Below are 15770 nucleotides of genomic sequence, written 5' to 3'. Positions count from 1 at the left end.
GGCAGCTTGGAGAAGGCTGATGCCTGCGAACGTGAATACGCTATCGGAAGGTTCCTATGCAGTTACTCTTGCTACGCTACTAAAGAGAAAAAAGAGCAAGTTTAAGAATTAAAACAAAAATTGCAACAAAATATTCTGCATTACTACATAACAACACTTTTATATTTCAAGATCAGCCATTAATTTCGCCTGTTTCCCTCTACCAGAGTCATGAAAGCACAACAACACAGTTCCAAATTCAACTCGAAACGTTTGTCACTGAGGCAAGCAGAGATTCTCCGTTCAAATTCGGTTCAGCCACGGGTTTAGAGAATTAAGCTAATTTCTTTTTCTTCTGTTACCCATAAAACAGGCCACAAAAATTCAAGCCAGAAAGTGGCAAAATTCTCAACGGTTTTTATAAAGACTTCAATACGAGTCAAAATGTAACAAAGGTGAGTACATGTGTATATATGGGCTTCCATATATACACACACACGAGTTTTCCGGAAAATCTGAATTCTAGATTTATGTAAAAAATTTAGATTTGTCATTCTAGAACAGTTCCGATGTGTCTCCATTTGGGAAGAGGATTGGTTTGGAAACGGACCGGAGAATTTTTTCCCCACGCCTTGGGGAATTGTTGTGACACGTGTTTTAACTGGATTTTTTTTTTTTTTTGCAAATATTAAAATATATTAAAAGGTGAAAGTGGCAGTTCTACCACCGACATTGATCAAACACAACAGCTATGGTTGAAAAAGGTTTTAAAAAAGGGGGTGAGTGTTGAAGGTTTGCTTGGGACGACTTTCTACCCAACATTTTAACTGTGTCAGTTGGCAGTGAAGATGAAAACAATACAATGAGACTTTAAAAAGAAAACAATGAAGTAAACACAGCTGAGAATAAACACTTTCAAAACATTTTTAAAAAGTTAATTTAAATTTCTTACTGGCTTCATGAGATTGGTACTGTACAAAAGCAGAGAATTTATAATGTCTTATAGTAGGCACTAAGTTAAAAATGGTCACCTAAGGCATTTCTACAAATAGACAGGAAGGAGCCAGCTTTGTACATCCTACTGGAAAGCTTGATGAAATCGCGGGAGGGTGGTGGTTGTGCTTAGACTGCTCGTGAAAGCTGCTGACAACGAGTGCAGAGACCCAAGACCTATACTATTGCTCGGATCTTGTGGATCCGGGGTTTGTGGCGGAAGCTGAGTCATGGAAGAGTGCGCTTCCTCTGGCGTGTAACTCATTCCCAGGTTCCCCACCGACACCGACGGGTTGTAGGGAGGGCCGTTGACAGGTATGAAGTTGAACAGCTGAGAGAAGTCCAATGATGGGGTGTTTAGAGGTTCGCTAATAGGAACGGAGCCCTTGGAAAGGGAAACCTCCCCAGACCCATCATCTAGTGGCCCTACTTGTGGATCCAGACCTAGTTTTGATGAAGACGCTTGCGAATCCTGGGACGAAGAAGGCATACCACTTTGCAACTCCATTAAGTAACTTTCGATTTCCCCTTTCAATGGCTGTTCTTTTTCAGGCATAGAAATTGCGTATGAGGTAGTACCGAGCGGGTATTTCAACGATAGCTGGTGAGGAGGGTGGACAGACTCCATATCTATTGGACAAGGCATTCCCAATGGTAACGACGTGGCAACCATCTGGTGTGCAGACGCAGAACTCTGCATGGACTGAATCTGAGTGTTGTAGAGATTTAATTGCAAAGTGTTTGTAAATGGCTTTGATGTCAGTTCACTGGAAGGTAAAGACATCACTGGAAGCAGCTCATCCTTAATAGGCACAGAAACGTTGCAGGTAAAGGGATCTAGAAGGTCCATTGGCTCTGTTTTGACCTTCAAGAGTTCTTGGTTGTGACTTTTCTTCATGTGGCGCGTGAGGTGATCCTTCCGCCCAAATCTCTGTGCACAGTACTGACAGAGGAAGTCCTTTCTTCCAGTGTGCACTACCATGTGTCTACGGACATCCTTTCGGGTGTAGAACCGACGATCACAGTGTTCACACTGGTGTTTTTTCTCCTTCACTCCACCCGACGACTTGCCTGCGTGAGTTTTTAGGTGCTCCAGCAGCACTCCTGTGCTTTCAAAAGTCTGCAAACATACCTTACAGGTGAGGTCGCCGCTTGTTGCGGCATGCAAAGCCAGGTGACGTTTGAACCCGAGCTTGGTATTGTAGTTCTTTCCACATTCTTCACACTTAAAGGCCTCTTTGTTGGGATTGTGTGTATGTAGGTGATTCTTTAGGTGATCTTTTCGGTGAAACATTTTCTCACAATAATTACACTTGTGGGTTTTCTCAGGAGAATGAGTAGCCATATGCCTTTAAACACAGATATATTCTGTAAGTAATTATTTTGATCAAAAAACACACGTGCTCATTTTTTAATGGCAGCTAAATACTACACTAAGGGCTGCTTTGCAACAGAACCTTTTAACTGAAAGCATGGCACTACAAAGACAGTTCGACAAATTTAAATATAGCAAAACGCGAGCCATTTCTCTTAAATCGACACTTTGGTTTTGGTGGGTTTTAGCTACTGTAACAGGGGTATAGGGGCAAGTAGGAAAGTACTCGTGTAAAAGTCCATAGCCAAAAGATTCTCAGTCCATACTCTTTTTTTTTTTCTCTTGTGACAATGCCTTATACAAATGAAAATTCTACGCTCATTAAGAAAAAAAAAACAAACCAAACCAAACAAACAAACAGAAAACAAAAGCAGAAAACAAATTACGAAACAAAATCAAAGACATTAGCTTGCAAACTTAGGTAATTTAGAATTCTAGAAACAATCCAATGGCTACTTTAATTAACACATCCTCTCTGCAATCAGCTGAAGGCGTACACAAATATATACTTTTACACGGCTTAACACGGCCAACATAAAATAGATAATATAATCTGAAAGATAAATAGAGTTTAATACCTTAGTAATTTGTACTTAGAAACAAAGGCCTTGGTGCAGTCTTGTTGTGTGCACTTGTAGGGCCTCTCTCCTGTGTGAGAGTATGAGTGAACCTTTAATTTCTCAACACTGTTAAAGGCCTTGTCACACAGTTGGCAAGGAAAGTTTTTTCTTGGTTTGGTTTCACCACGCTTACGTTTCCCTGAAGGGACTTTCTGGGTATCTCTTACTTCTGACAAATCACCAGGAATGACAGTGGCCATCGCAGCCTAAACCAGGCCTTCTTGTTGGACACTTGGGAATTGCCCAACTCCACTAAATGATTTAGCTTTAGATGGCTTCTCAAGTTTCATGTGGTCGTAAAAGAAAGCAAAAGGGGACTGGAAAAAAAAAATAAGAAACAACTAGTTTGTAACTAAACTTAGATTTTGAAGTTTACTTGCTATGTGATGCTTCTGAATAAAACTTAAAAATAAAATTAGGTTCAGCTGGTCTAATGTAATACCTGCAGGTTTCTTTACGCTATTTGCTGCGACTCTTAAAATGCATCATTGCTCAGGATGAATAGATCCACAAATGCCCTGAAATCACACCTCACAGCCTTGCCCTCGAGCCCGGAGGGAGAACGGTGTCTCCCCAGTTACGGGAGGCGTGAGGCCAAGAGCCTGCCTGCCTACCTACCCCGACGGCTTTTGGCAGCTCCCGATCCCAAAGGAATTACAGCCGCGCCTGCGGTGGCTGCCCAGACACACAGACTCACGCACACACGCACACGCACCCCGCTACCGAAGAGGACAGCTGTAAGCCTGCAAATGTTTGAAAACCTGCGTGGAAAGCGGCCAGTACCCCTGTGGACAGCCTGGGGGGTGCAAAGCTCGGGTTCTGGGGTGACCTCCTCGCTGGGACCGCTGTGTGGCTACGCATCTCCCCTAGTAAAGCGCAGGCGGTGCCAAGGACTGCTAACGCCAGGCGGAGTTCGCCTGTGACCTCACCCTCTGCTAACAGAGCCCTGACGTGTTAACAACAGAAATCCCTCGGGTTAGGGATGGATCTGATGGATTAGGGTGTTATCAGCCCAGCGTTGGAGACTTCCACCCTCCTCACACTACCCTGCAAGACAGAGGGGCTTGACTGTCCTGATTTAGGCTGGCTCAGGATGGAGGCTCTCGGTCCTGCTGGGGCACTGCAAACCGTCAACCGAAGCAGAGGCTTTCAGCTAAAGGAGGTGTGGGACGCTCGCGTCTGTCTGACTTGCGGGCGAACAGCTTCAAATCCATCGTCTGGTAACGTGCAGTAGCAACTGGGTGCCCGCCCTCCCGGGGCGCCCACCAGCCCCCCGTGTCAGGGGCAGCGACAGCTCCTTCTCGTCTAGGGAACACAGTTGCTACCACAGATACCCGCTGTGGGAAGGGGCGAGTGCGGCAGCAGGGGCGAGGAGGAGGGTGGCGGGAGGGGAAGCCAGCAGCTGCTGGGACATGCTGGGACAGGGGGAGCCGGGCAGGGAGCACCAGGCTGTAGCTGCTCCAGCCCAACGCCACCTCCCCGGGCTCTTCCCCAGCTGGCAGCCTGGGCCCGATCTCAGCTGCCCTCTCTCCCCTGCTGAGGCTCAGCAGAGATGGAGGGAACCAACCGCTCCAGAGGGGAGCAGAGAGCAGCGCCCAGGGGCAATGGGGGCAAAACTAAGTGGTCCTCGCAAGAGCCCCAGCACGGCCCTGCAAGAAAGCGAGGAGGAGGAACAGCCTGCGCTCCTCACAGCGCGCGGCGGGACAGAAGGGCTGGAGGGGCAGGGAAGGGGAGAAGGGGATGCGCCTCTTTAACATCTGCAGTTTATGAAATCCTCAAACTGAGATCTCCGTTTGAAACAGGCACACAGGGTCTGTCTTTGTCTATGCCTCTTCCTCCCTCCTCCGGTAACTTTTCCCTTGCCTTTAAAGGAGAAGTACTGGCACATCAAGATGGAGAGCTGCTGCTTTTCAGCCCTAAAGTCCTCCAATGGCAGGTTAAACCACCCTACCTTCTTTAAGGCAGAAGTTTCGTAAGACTGTCTTTGCTTCCCCAAATTTCACATGGACCCACTAACCTCTTCACAGATACCCAGTGACACAAAAGGTGTTTCTTTAAGGACGCTTATGATTTCAGGTTTGTCTTGGGCACATTCTCACTCATGGGACCAAGCCTGGAGACATCAGTTCCATGAGTGGGAACATGCTCAGATCTTCAAAGTGTCAGCTTAATGTTGTTTTCATAATTTGTCTCATAATCAACTACCTAGTCCAGAAGTGAAAAAAATTAAATAGTCGTTTGGAGACTTGGGAGCAATAATTTTCTGCAATGAAAGTAAATGAAGACCAGTTCCAAAGACTTCCAGGAAGTCACCAACGTAATCAGAAGGAGGGTCTCATTCACATCCAAGTTGTGACGTATTTGTGGATTGAAAGATTTTTTTCAATATACGCTTTAATCGGACTCTGGTAATAAAATTAATTTTGCTTTCCTGCAAACACACACACTGGTCTTCTGCACATATTGGCCTGAATACAGAATGAAATCTTGTTCTAGCCTCTTCTCGTGACACGGGGAATTTGGGGGAAGAAAACTAATCCAACCCACCCTACGCTTACATAGGATATCTCCATACCCTACGCATCTACACCTTGGGGCACCTACGGTGTCAGCGGAGTAAGAAAAGGCTACGACCTCTGTCACCTCCCTGCCAAATCCACACCTAGCCTGAGACAGGGCAGCGTTAGCGGCGAAGGGCGAGGGACGTGCCTCCAGAGCCTGCTGCAGGCGAGCGGGATTACTCTGACCGTGCTGGGTCTGGGGCTCAGCAGCAAGCGGCCTCTGTGCCCAGGCGGTGACAAGGGAGGCAGGCAGGGCTGGCAGGACACGGGGAGGGAGGATGAGCTGTTGCAGGGAGGGACAACGGACAGAACTGGGATGGGGCTGCGGGGCCAGCGAGGTGCTGCATTGGGGCTGGGAATTTCTAAGGAGACAAGGACAGGGGTGAGCTGGTACCGCTGGGGGCAGGTGGGGAGGAGCGGAATGTGCAGCAAGCTGGGGAGATGCAGGACGTCAGGTCATGCAGAAGGGCGATATAAAGGGGCCGAAAGCAGCGTTTGTTGTGGGACAGCGTATGAGGCTTAACTGATAAATTAACAACCCTGACAGGTTCTCACTCCTTTTCGCAGTGCAAACACCACAACCCAGGCTGGAGGCCACCCTATATTCAGGCCAATATAACGTCACCGTTACCTCCTCCAAAACTTCAGGTAACCTGGTTGCTGTACAGAAGTAACTCAGAACATTCACACGGATGAAAAATTCAGCTTTTGTTCTTCTGTGACCAAAACCAATTAAGCTGACTTTGAACTGTGTTTAAGTGTCCTTAAAAACGCATCATCAGAACTAACATAGTGTGGACCCAATCTGACAACGACTGTTTTATTAACAGACTCGTACGCACTCTTATCTCAGTACCATTTCTCACCAGATGAGGCAATTAAGAACTTCAGTTTTGACCTCTGAATAATAAATAACCACTTTCTCTTTTTTTCTTGTGGATACATAGACTGAGCAATGGAGATAAAACTTAGAAAACCACTGATCCTCAAATATTACACTTTCCAAAGACCAGCTGAAAGAATTTTATGAGTAATATATTGCCTGTTTGTGTCTCAACATATTATCACTTAAAATCCTCATTCTTACTGGTGCTTTCGCAACTGCAGGATGAATGATTATATGCAGTATCAAATATAACAACCACATCACACAAAAAAAGCTCATGTATAATACTAGTTTTAAAGAAGCATATACTTAAAGCAGGATTAAAGCAGCCTCTGTTCAATGCACACCTGATGTTTGCCCACTAAAGTCCTCAGATTTTGGTCTTAACCAGTTCCGCTGACTCTTCTTGGAGGAAACCAGAATCCAGTACTTCCCATTTTTACTGGTCTGAAAAACAAAAGGAAGAAGGGACTAGACTCCAGCGAAACCAGTCTATTCAGAAAGGCTGGGATGCGGCAAGACCGGGGGGTTGGAAAGGATCGGAAAGGAAAAGTTAAAAGGGACAGATCCAACCCATGCACAGAACATGATGTACTGTTAATTATAAACGGCAGGAATCAACCATTCTTGCGTTACTGGCAGCCGTTACGCACTTCAATTTGCAGTATACTTACATCACTTCAACTAACGCTACGCTGGACAGTGACACATAAAGAGATAAAATTAGACAAAAGGAAAGGAGTTTTCAATCAAGTTAAAAACAAAACAAAAAAATTCCACAGACCACAAATAATTCGGAAATAATAGCGGAACATGTAAAACACCGGGCCCAGACTTGAGTTTCTTACTCAGAAAGGACTGAATAAGAGAAGATTTCTGGATTAGGCCCAACTTTACTAGAACCTAATGCCTTCATTCTGCTTAATTATACAGGAAATAGCAGCTTAAAAGGTGACCTGCAAAGGAAAATAAAATTAATTAAAAAAAAAAATAATGAAGCCTCTTAATGGTACACATGCTACAGGTAAATCCCAACAGCGGGCAAGTCTCGGTGTGCTCGGGCAGCTCCAGAGGGCTTTTCTGGAATTTCCCCTGTATCTCCCTTCTCCCTGCCACCATCCTCCTGTAACTGTGCAGCATGTCTTCCTTTTGTTGCCAGAAGGCCTCCCGGATGGCACAGGTACACGCGGGAACCACGTTCAGCGCCTCATTGTGATGGGGAGGTGTATCCCCTCCAACTCCTCGGAGCGAAGCCTTTCGCAGAGCACAGACCCCTCGTGGCGCGGCAGCCTGACGGGATCTGGCAGCAGCCCTGCAGTAATATAACGTTCCCCCCACCTTCCCCCCCGAAACCACTTTCCCTTCCCACTTCCCATTCACTCCAGTGAATTATTCCTCCTTTTGGTACCGAGCTCAGCTCTGCACAGCCCCAGCCTCCTCTGCTGGTAAGCGCGAGTGCGAGCAAACCGGCGTCGGCGTCCTTGAACATGTATTAAAGGCAAAAGTGCTTCAGAGCCACCGACGGAAGCTCTCCACCAGCTGAGGAGCATTTGTCTGGAGCGTTGTACATCCAAGCAGGAGGCAGAAACAGCTCCAGCCCCCACGGAAAAAGTGAAAGCTGTGTTTTTAACTAACGAGCAAGAGAAGGGGCACCACACTCACCTCCTCTTCTGGAGGTCCCCAAATCACCTCGTTTCAGGGAGAAAATGCTGATGACTCCTCACCCCCTCTCCCAGCAAGACCCTTATAAATTAGTGACCTACGTCACCATCTTCCCCTATCGCAGCAGAAAGGAAGAGCTTCATTACCCTGCTAAGGTAGCTGACAGCGAACGGCCAATATTGAAGACAGCCACATAAATGCAGCGCAATCCGCGAGGACTTAGTCTCTCCGCTGTTGGTATTTACAGACTACTTCCTGTTTGGAAAAAACTCCCAAATTCTACTTAATATACGATAATGCCCTCTCAACAGCATACAGTATTTTCTCTTAAATGTTTATTGTACTCGATTCTCACCACACGTCTAGAGTCACTCTAGCAAAAGGCAGGTGCCCTCAGACGGTCCACGGCGTAGAGGCACGGAAAGACTACGGTATCGGGGGAAACTGAGGTGACTGGAACAAGTAAATAAGCAAGATAAACATCAGATGTAGTTCGAATGCTGAAGAGGGCGAAGGAGGAAGGCCAGGTACTCTCGCTCGTTACCTTATGAACACAGAAAAATCACAAGGCAGAGGGTGCAGAGGAGGGCGATGCTCTACCTGCGGCTAGCTGGGGTCTCAGCTTCTACCAGAAGCAAAGCCCATTAAGCAAGGAGCTTAACAGCACACACACACAAAAGGGGGTAAGTCTGTGTAGACAGTGAAAATACCTGCTACGTTTGACAGGACTGAGAACAGAAAATTAAATACCTCCTATGCTTGGCCACAGTAAACCAGCTGTTGGATAAGAGGCTTTTTCTTATGCACAAAATACAAACGTGGTCCATGATAATGCTGATTTTCAGACCCCCCTTCTCGGCAGCTTCCGGTGCTAGAACATCTCCGAGGCAGAGCGCTGGACAAACATGTACCATTCTTCTTCTAACTGCTTACAGCTATAACGTTATTAAGTTTTCTTCTCAACTAGATGAGTTAGGAACAATTTGTAACGAATAACGAAGCTCAAATTATTCTCCGCATGAAGTAGGGAAGCATCACACTGCAAAAAGCGTTGTCACATGCACATGCCCCAAACCCACTTGGGAACCAGTAACAAAATACGGCTTCTACAATTTGCCAGATGATGTAACTCTCAGAATTTATCAGAACTTCCAGTATCCGCGAGGGACTAATTTCGCTAACTCTTCAAACACCCAGATAATTCCAGGTGTCCAAGCGCAGTAAAACAAAACACAGTTATTTCTGTTCAAAATAAGAGACCAATAATGAGAACTCGGTATCTGCCATTGCGCCTTGTGTGCAGAACAGTGACTCTAGCTTCGATTCCTGAGATTAATCAGTTCTGAACCAGAGGAAGAACCCAGAAACATCAGAATCGTCATAATGGTGGAACTGATTAAGGATTTAATAGCATTACAGAGTCACCCTGGGTTTTAAATATTTCTTTAAGGAAACAAAAAGCAGTTACTTACCCTGTGGAAACTGATTCTTTAGGAAGTGCTGTCCACACAGATCCCAGGTGAGCACGTACCCACATGAACATGATCAAGGTCTCTGAAGACAGTAATGTCCATCCAGGCTGTGCCTGGGAACCCTCCCAACTGCCTCCAACCATGGCGTAAGGCAAAGGGCTCCCGGACAGCGCGACCACATCACCCCACCACCTAATGCCATCTGCGGCAATGGCAGCTCCCAGTTGTGCTCTTCGCTCACACCACGGGCCGAGAGCCATTACGTGAGCCACTGCCACCGACGTGCTGCTCTGGCAAGTGGCAACCTCTCTCTTCAGGGGTGCTGGAGCCCTGCTACTCCCAAAGCTGTTTAGGGTTTTAGATGCCGCTCTGAAGGTCCTGGCAAGGTTTGCTGCAGCTGATGGGAGGGAGCGGGGAGCCCTTTCACAGCCCCACCAACGCTGGGTGGGGGAGCAAGAATTGATGTCCTAGCTGGGAGCACGGTGTGAGGATTGGGAAGCTGAAACACGGACTGGCACCCTGGTTTGGGAAGAAGCGGGATGAACACGTGCAGCACAAGGAAGCCAGGAGCTGCTGCTGCTCAGGGTGCTAACGGAGCAAACTAAGCCCAGGATGCCCCACTCTAAGCTCTCTCAGGTTTGCCAACCGTAAAGACTCTTTCAAAGCAAAGGACAAGAGATTAATTGTGGTGCCTCTACGGAGAACGTGCCTGGAAGAGCCGCAATTACTGTAGCATAAGGAACCATTTTTCTTTTTTTTTTTCTATAGATCTGTTAGTCCCCTGCCCAAAAAATAGTACTGACAGGGGAAACCTGCTCTGCCCAAGCAGTCAGGGATAGCTGGGGGAACTGAGCTGGAGGAAGCAACAGTAAGACCACCTACCGTGGCTCAGAAGAGCCCAAGTGACAGTCAGACAGCAGCTCCGCTACAGAGCGGCAGAACTGACCTACAAATCTCACTACACCTGCCCCTCTCAGCTGTTTACATTGCACTGATGTCACCAGAGCTCCTGAGGATGAAGGAATCTACCCCTGGGCCAAGGCAACCAAAGAAGGAGCACCGCTTCACCTCCTCATGCGCTCCTCGTGTTGTGGGCTCACCCACAAGCCTCTCACTAGGCACTTCAGTTTGTGGTGGTGAAGGGGCTGAGGGTGTAAGTGATAAAATGCCTGCACCGCTCCAGGACAGCACACTGGGACCTGCAGCCCTGCAAGGCTCAGCCATCCTTCCTGGATCATCGAGGATCAACGTGCCCACTGCACAGCTGCACCCACCTCACAGCGAGCGGTAGGTCTGACTGACTTTGTAGAACAGTGGCAGACACTGCAGCAGAAGCCTCACCTCAGAGGTTTAGCTGCCAGCTCGAGACTTCTAGAGGTCCCTCTCGTGGACAACTAACCTTCAGTAAGGGAAGATCTCAGCTGGAGACATTGATCCCACCAGTGGAAACAGTGAAGCAGGTAAGAAAAATCCATGCTGAGCTGGCAAGGATGTGGATGTATTGATGACTTCAGGGGTACCTTTCTCTGGGTTGAATTAAAATCAGTCTTCCAGCTGCTGCAGGGGGCCACACCGCTGTTTGTTCTTGGCAGGCCACCTGATCTGCATTTATTTGAACACTTTAAAGGAGACAGCCAGTGAAGCCTGTTCATCTTTACCCACATTCAGGAGGAAGATGCTGATTCTCCCCCATTTATTTGTGACTGGATGGGGCTGGAGGAGGAAGGGGGCAACAAAGGGAGGTGTGTCTCTGTGTCCCAAGTTCTCCTATATGTGCAAGCTGAAGCAGGGGCTTTGACACTGGATGACAGGAAAGGGCAAGAAGAATGGGTGTTGCTGGGGTGAGACTGCTAACCAAAAGGTGGGTTTGGCCAGGGAGCCAGCCTGGGCTGGGAGGAGCTCGCGCCTGCACTTTCACAAAGTAATACTTCATTTAATTTTCTGCCTGTTTTACTGTGTAATTTGGAAGAGATCTCAGCAGCAAGCAACAAGTACACACATGTTTCTGCCCTAAGCAATGAAGACAGCTGGTACGACCATCCACAAACGCGGCACTGCCAAGCAGCAGGAAGGACAGATCTCAAGCCCCAAGCCCTGCCTCCAGCCATCATGGCCTTTCGTAGGGCAGGCAGTGAGAAGGCTGACCGGTCCATTACCTGACAGCAGCTGGGAACCGGCTGGGGGTGCACAGCTCCTGTTCTCTCACAAGCTGACACACAGGAAGACAAAGGGGTCCACGGCGGGACAAGACAGCACGGAGAGGTGGGTGAAGCCACTGGCCAATTCTGGGCAGCAGTTATTGAAAACAACCACTCCAAGCTGCAGGCACTGGCCCTACCGTACAGGAGAGTTTCATGTTCAGAGACATGGTTTTCCATGGACTGAAGCACAGAGGGGTGGCCGAGGGAGCGTGGAAGGACACAACCAAACCCAGGCAGGAGAACTGCCCATGAACGCTGCTGCAGGGCGATGCAATGATGTGGGCAGAACCGTGACGATATCTATCCAGTGATCTTAGATATAAACATCAGAATGACTTACAGATAACAACACCTGAGACTTCACCCCTCCGGGAAACAGCCTAACATCTAGAACACAATGAATTAACACAAGCACTGAAGCTAAAACGGGGCAACCACTGTAGTCTACTGTTAGTAACAGCACATTACTAGTATCAACTGCGTGCAGAACCATGATTATGCTGCAGAGAATATTATATCCAAGGTAGAAAAATGCAAGAATCAAGATACTTCATCAATTCAAAATTTTAACAAAGTCTTTGTCGGTGGTTTTTTTTTTTTTTTAAACATCCACAAAACAAGAAACTTACTGAAATTGTGTGAAGTTGAGCAGGCAAAAACCCCCAGTCCTTTCAAACTATTGTGAAACGTGGTTAGCAAGAGGAACAAATGCACTAAAATGATTAAACCCATTTCTATCCTTCTGGGCAGTAAACATACAGTTTCTACTAGTAAACTTACATACCTGTTATTAACTAATAAAGCAAGCAGCTGGAGGAAAAAAACCCACCAGGTTGCTGTGGGACAGTAACCAACACAGAAAAATAGGTATTTATTTAGATTTGACTAGAAGCACAACGTGGTTTTTTCGTGATCGTAAGACTTCTCGCAACTCTTGAAAGCTGTACTACAGTCATGAAATGTGGACAACCCACTTTTTAATTTTAGAAAATAACTCACTCTTATGATATGCTACACTAGAAAGAGTATTACATAACCTTTTTCAGAGTATAGAAAAAAGTTCTGCCATGCCTGCCTTATTTTTTCCTTCTTAAGTTTCTGAAAAAGTAGAACATGAACTTACCAACGTTTATTTTATCATGACCGAATAGTCTGTAATTTAAAGAAAAAAAAAATCACAATACTACCCAGCATCTCTTTGTGGGTTCTCCATGTTTCGAATTACTTAGGTCTACTCTAATTCTTGAGAGCTCAGTTTTGGTTACTGAATGTTCCAAAGGATTTCTGATTATATACTAAATGAAAGGAAACAAGAGCTGCCTCGAGTTAACCCGTCTGATGACTGCGGGTTTACGGGCTTTTGAAGAATCCCTATGGCACTGCAGAGATGGTTTTCTAAAAGCTTTGGAGAGGCTGCGATACAAATAACAGTGATACTGTAATTACTGTTAGAATGTTTAAAACCTGCAACAGTGCTTTCATGTATTTTGGAATCACACCACCACCCCCTCCCCAAGAATACTTGCATCCATTTTTCAAGTGATGATGCTTCTGTGAAAGCCAACTTTGGTAACTATTTAATCTGCATACAGGACCATGTCATTTGCATAACAAACCCTCATCAGAAGCAAACCCTGGATACGAACAAGTAAACAAGTACACACATCCTAAAGGCGCGTACGAGATCACACACTCATGATAGGTTCACGAATTAACTGACATTCATAAGGAACACTATTTTACTTTGTCCCAAGACATCTTAATCTGAGTCGAGGCGTGCGGGCGAGATTAACGGTACACCTAGGCCAGCCTTCTGGCTCCAGGAATAGCCAAAAATACAGAGCAGGTCACGAACGTGTGATATTTCTCACTGATACTCTTCTGACCTCCAACTACTTTCATGTCAGGACTCCCTGAACCATATGTGGTTTCTGTCAGCTCAGCAATTTTCAGCATTCTTCTAAAAAGTCATCCCACAGGACTCTCCACCACCGAATTTACGGAGAACCTCTTCCTTTTGAAGCTTTCAGTCCGCCCTCCCTCCTAACTGTGGATGTTCCTGTTTGGAAAGGCAGTGGTTAGTCTGCCTCTTCCTTCCTCTGCAGATCTCCACATTACCCTCAACTCATTCCTGTCCCAGACCAAAGTCCCAGTCTACAGAAGTGTTCTTCATATGGAAGCCACCCCATGTAGCTCATCATCCTTGCTGACCTCCTCTAAGCCTCTTCCAGTTCAATAAATCCTTTCTGAGATGAAGCGCGCACAGGACTCAGGAGCCAGCTGGACCATACACTCTTGTAATGGCATTCTCAGTTTTATTCTCTATTTCTTTTCTCTAAGATTAGGGTTGTGTTTTGGTTACCAGTGAGCTCACAATCTCACAGAATCACCCAGCACAATCCCCAAATCTTACTCTTCAATGACAATACTCAGCTCAAACTCATAATTCTGCATGTAATCATATAATTCTGCCCAGTGCTCCTCACTTACCCTCATTTATCTACACTGAACTTCATCCCCCGTTTTGTTGCTCAGTCCTCAGCACTACAACCTCCTTCTAAGTTTCTCCACAGCGGGCTCCCTTCTTCATAGCAAACTTGCTCACCCTTATTTACGAATGTGTCGAACAGCACGGATCTCTGTGGAACATAACTGGGACCCTCCTTTAATTGAGAACAGACCTTCTACTTCCTCACGTTGATCCTACCTTTTAATCTGCCATTTACGTGTGCAAAGACCTCCCCTCTTACATTATGGCTCCTTAAGGTTTCCTTAAAAAGCCTTTTTGATAAGGTTCACTTGGATTTTTGAACAGAACATCTTTAATTCGTGCTGATGCCTCCAAAGAACTCCAGCTTCGTAAGACAGGATTCTCCTGTCCACCAGTCCTACGTTTTATTACAGCCTCCGTCAAGATCACCTGGTGCGGGTTTCAGATTTGCCTGGCCCAGGCCACCTCTGAACAACATTTAAACAACATAAATTTAGGTTGCAGAGCACAACTAGTAAGAGAGAAGTTACAAGATTTGCTTTTTGAGACAGAATCATCTAACTTGAACTGCAACACAGGATGTTTTTACCAGTTTCAGTAATCGGCCAAGTAAAAGGGTTTCTGGCGCTCTCGTCTTGGTGATCGCAAGATAAACTCCACTCACATCTATCACCACACAACATAATTCTGTGCAGCTACTGGAGCTGCACAACAAAAGCAGCCACCAGTCGCTCCACTGTGTGCTGTGCTCCTCATTTAAGAGGAATAAGAAAAACTTCCCGAAGAGCTCAGTAACGTCACTTGAAGGTCTGCTGGGCAGACAGCACAGAGAAACTGGCTGTGCTGGAGAAATGAACAGAAAGCAGGGACACGAGGTTTTAAATAGTAAAGTCTGTAAAATAAGCATGGACTCTAAGTCAGAAAACACGGGACTACACTAATCCAACCAGCAATTCATCATTTGGCTTGGAGAAATCCTCAACACCCTACCTCAATTTTTGACTGCTGTTTGAAAAAAATGAAGAAAAAGGATAATATTTACCCCTCTAGTTAACACAAGCTCAAATAAGAGGGGCAAGGTGGTGGCTGAATCTGAAAAAATTGCAATTCCGCACAGAAGTTGCTGGGACTGTACTAGGACAAGAGCTTTGCCAGGAGTCGGGTTTCCCGCATGAGCTTAGATTGGTGGTTGGGATGCTCACGTTTGGGACGTAAAGCTCGTGAAGGACAGAAATCAAGCAACAGCGAGAAAGAGCATTCTCCCCACTACACACAGACGACATCCCGGGTGCCGGCGGTAACTACGCAGTAGCCCAAAGAATGCGGTGGAAGCCCAGTCCTGCCCTGAATCATGCTGCCTGAACAACACTGCCTGCAGGCAAAAGCTGTGACAGGCTTCAGCGCTGCTTTTGTCGTAACCTTGGATTTTCATATGATTTATTGGAGCTATCCCAATTAAAATGCTGATCCTGGTTGACCCGTCCCTCATCCCAGCCCCCAAAGGCAACAAGTAAGAAAGAGGACCCGATT

At 46.5% G+C, this 15770-nt stretch overlaps 1 protein-coding gene across 2 annotated transcripts; it reads right to left on the bottom strand.

The window, feature by feature from the left end:
- Window positions 1–341: 341 nt before the first annotated feature.
- On the bottom strand, window positions 342–6862 carry PLAG1 (pleiomorphic adenoma gene 1). Of its 2 annotated transcripts, XM_010142688.1 has the most exons (3): window positions 6762–6862; window positions 2926–3284; window positions 342–2321 (listed from the first exon to the last, which is right to left on the bottom strand). In XM_010142688.1, exons 2-3 carry the CDS (start codon window positions 3165–3167, stop codon window positions 1058–1060), a joined length of 1506 nt encoding a protein of 501 aa, XP_010140990.1. In that variant the 5' UTR covers window positions 3168–3284; window positions 6762–6862; the 3' UTR covers window positions 342–1057. The 2 variants fall into 2 exon arrangements, with proteins under 2 accessions (XP_010140990.1, XP_010140991.1); XM_010142689.1 differs by lacking the exon at window positions 2926–3284 and having other exon boundaries at window positions 6762–6836.
- Window positions 6863–15770: the final 8908 nt, after the last annotated feature.

Source organism: Buceros rhinoceros, unplaced genomic scaffold (genome assembly GCF_000710305.1).
Source record: "Buceros rhinoceros silvestris isolate BGI_N320 unplaced genomic scaffold, ASM71030v1 scaffold5219, whole genome shotgun sequence".
NCBI lineage: Eukaryota > Metazoa > Chordata > Aves > Bucerotiformes > Bucerotidae > Buceros > Buceros rhinoceros.
This window is presented reverse-complemented; position numbering and strand designations above follow the sequence as displayed.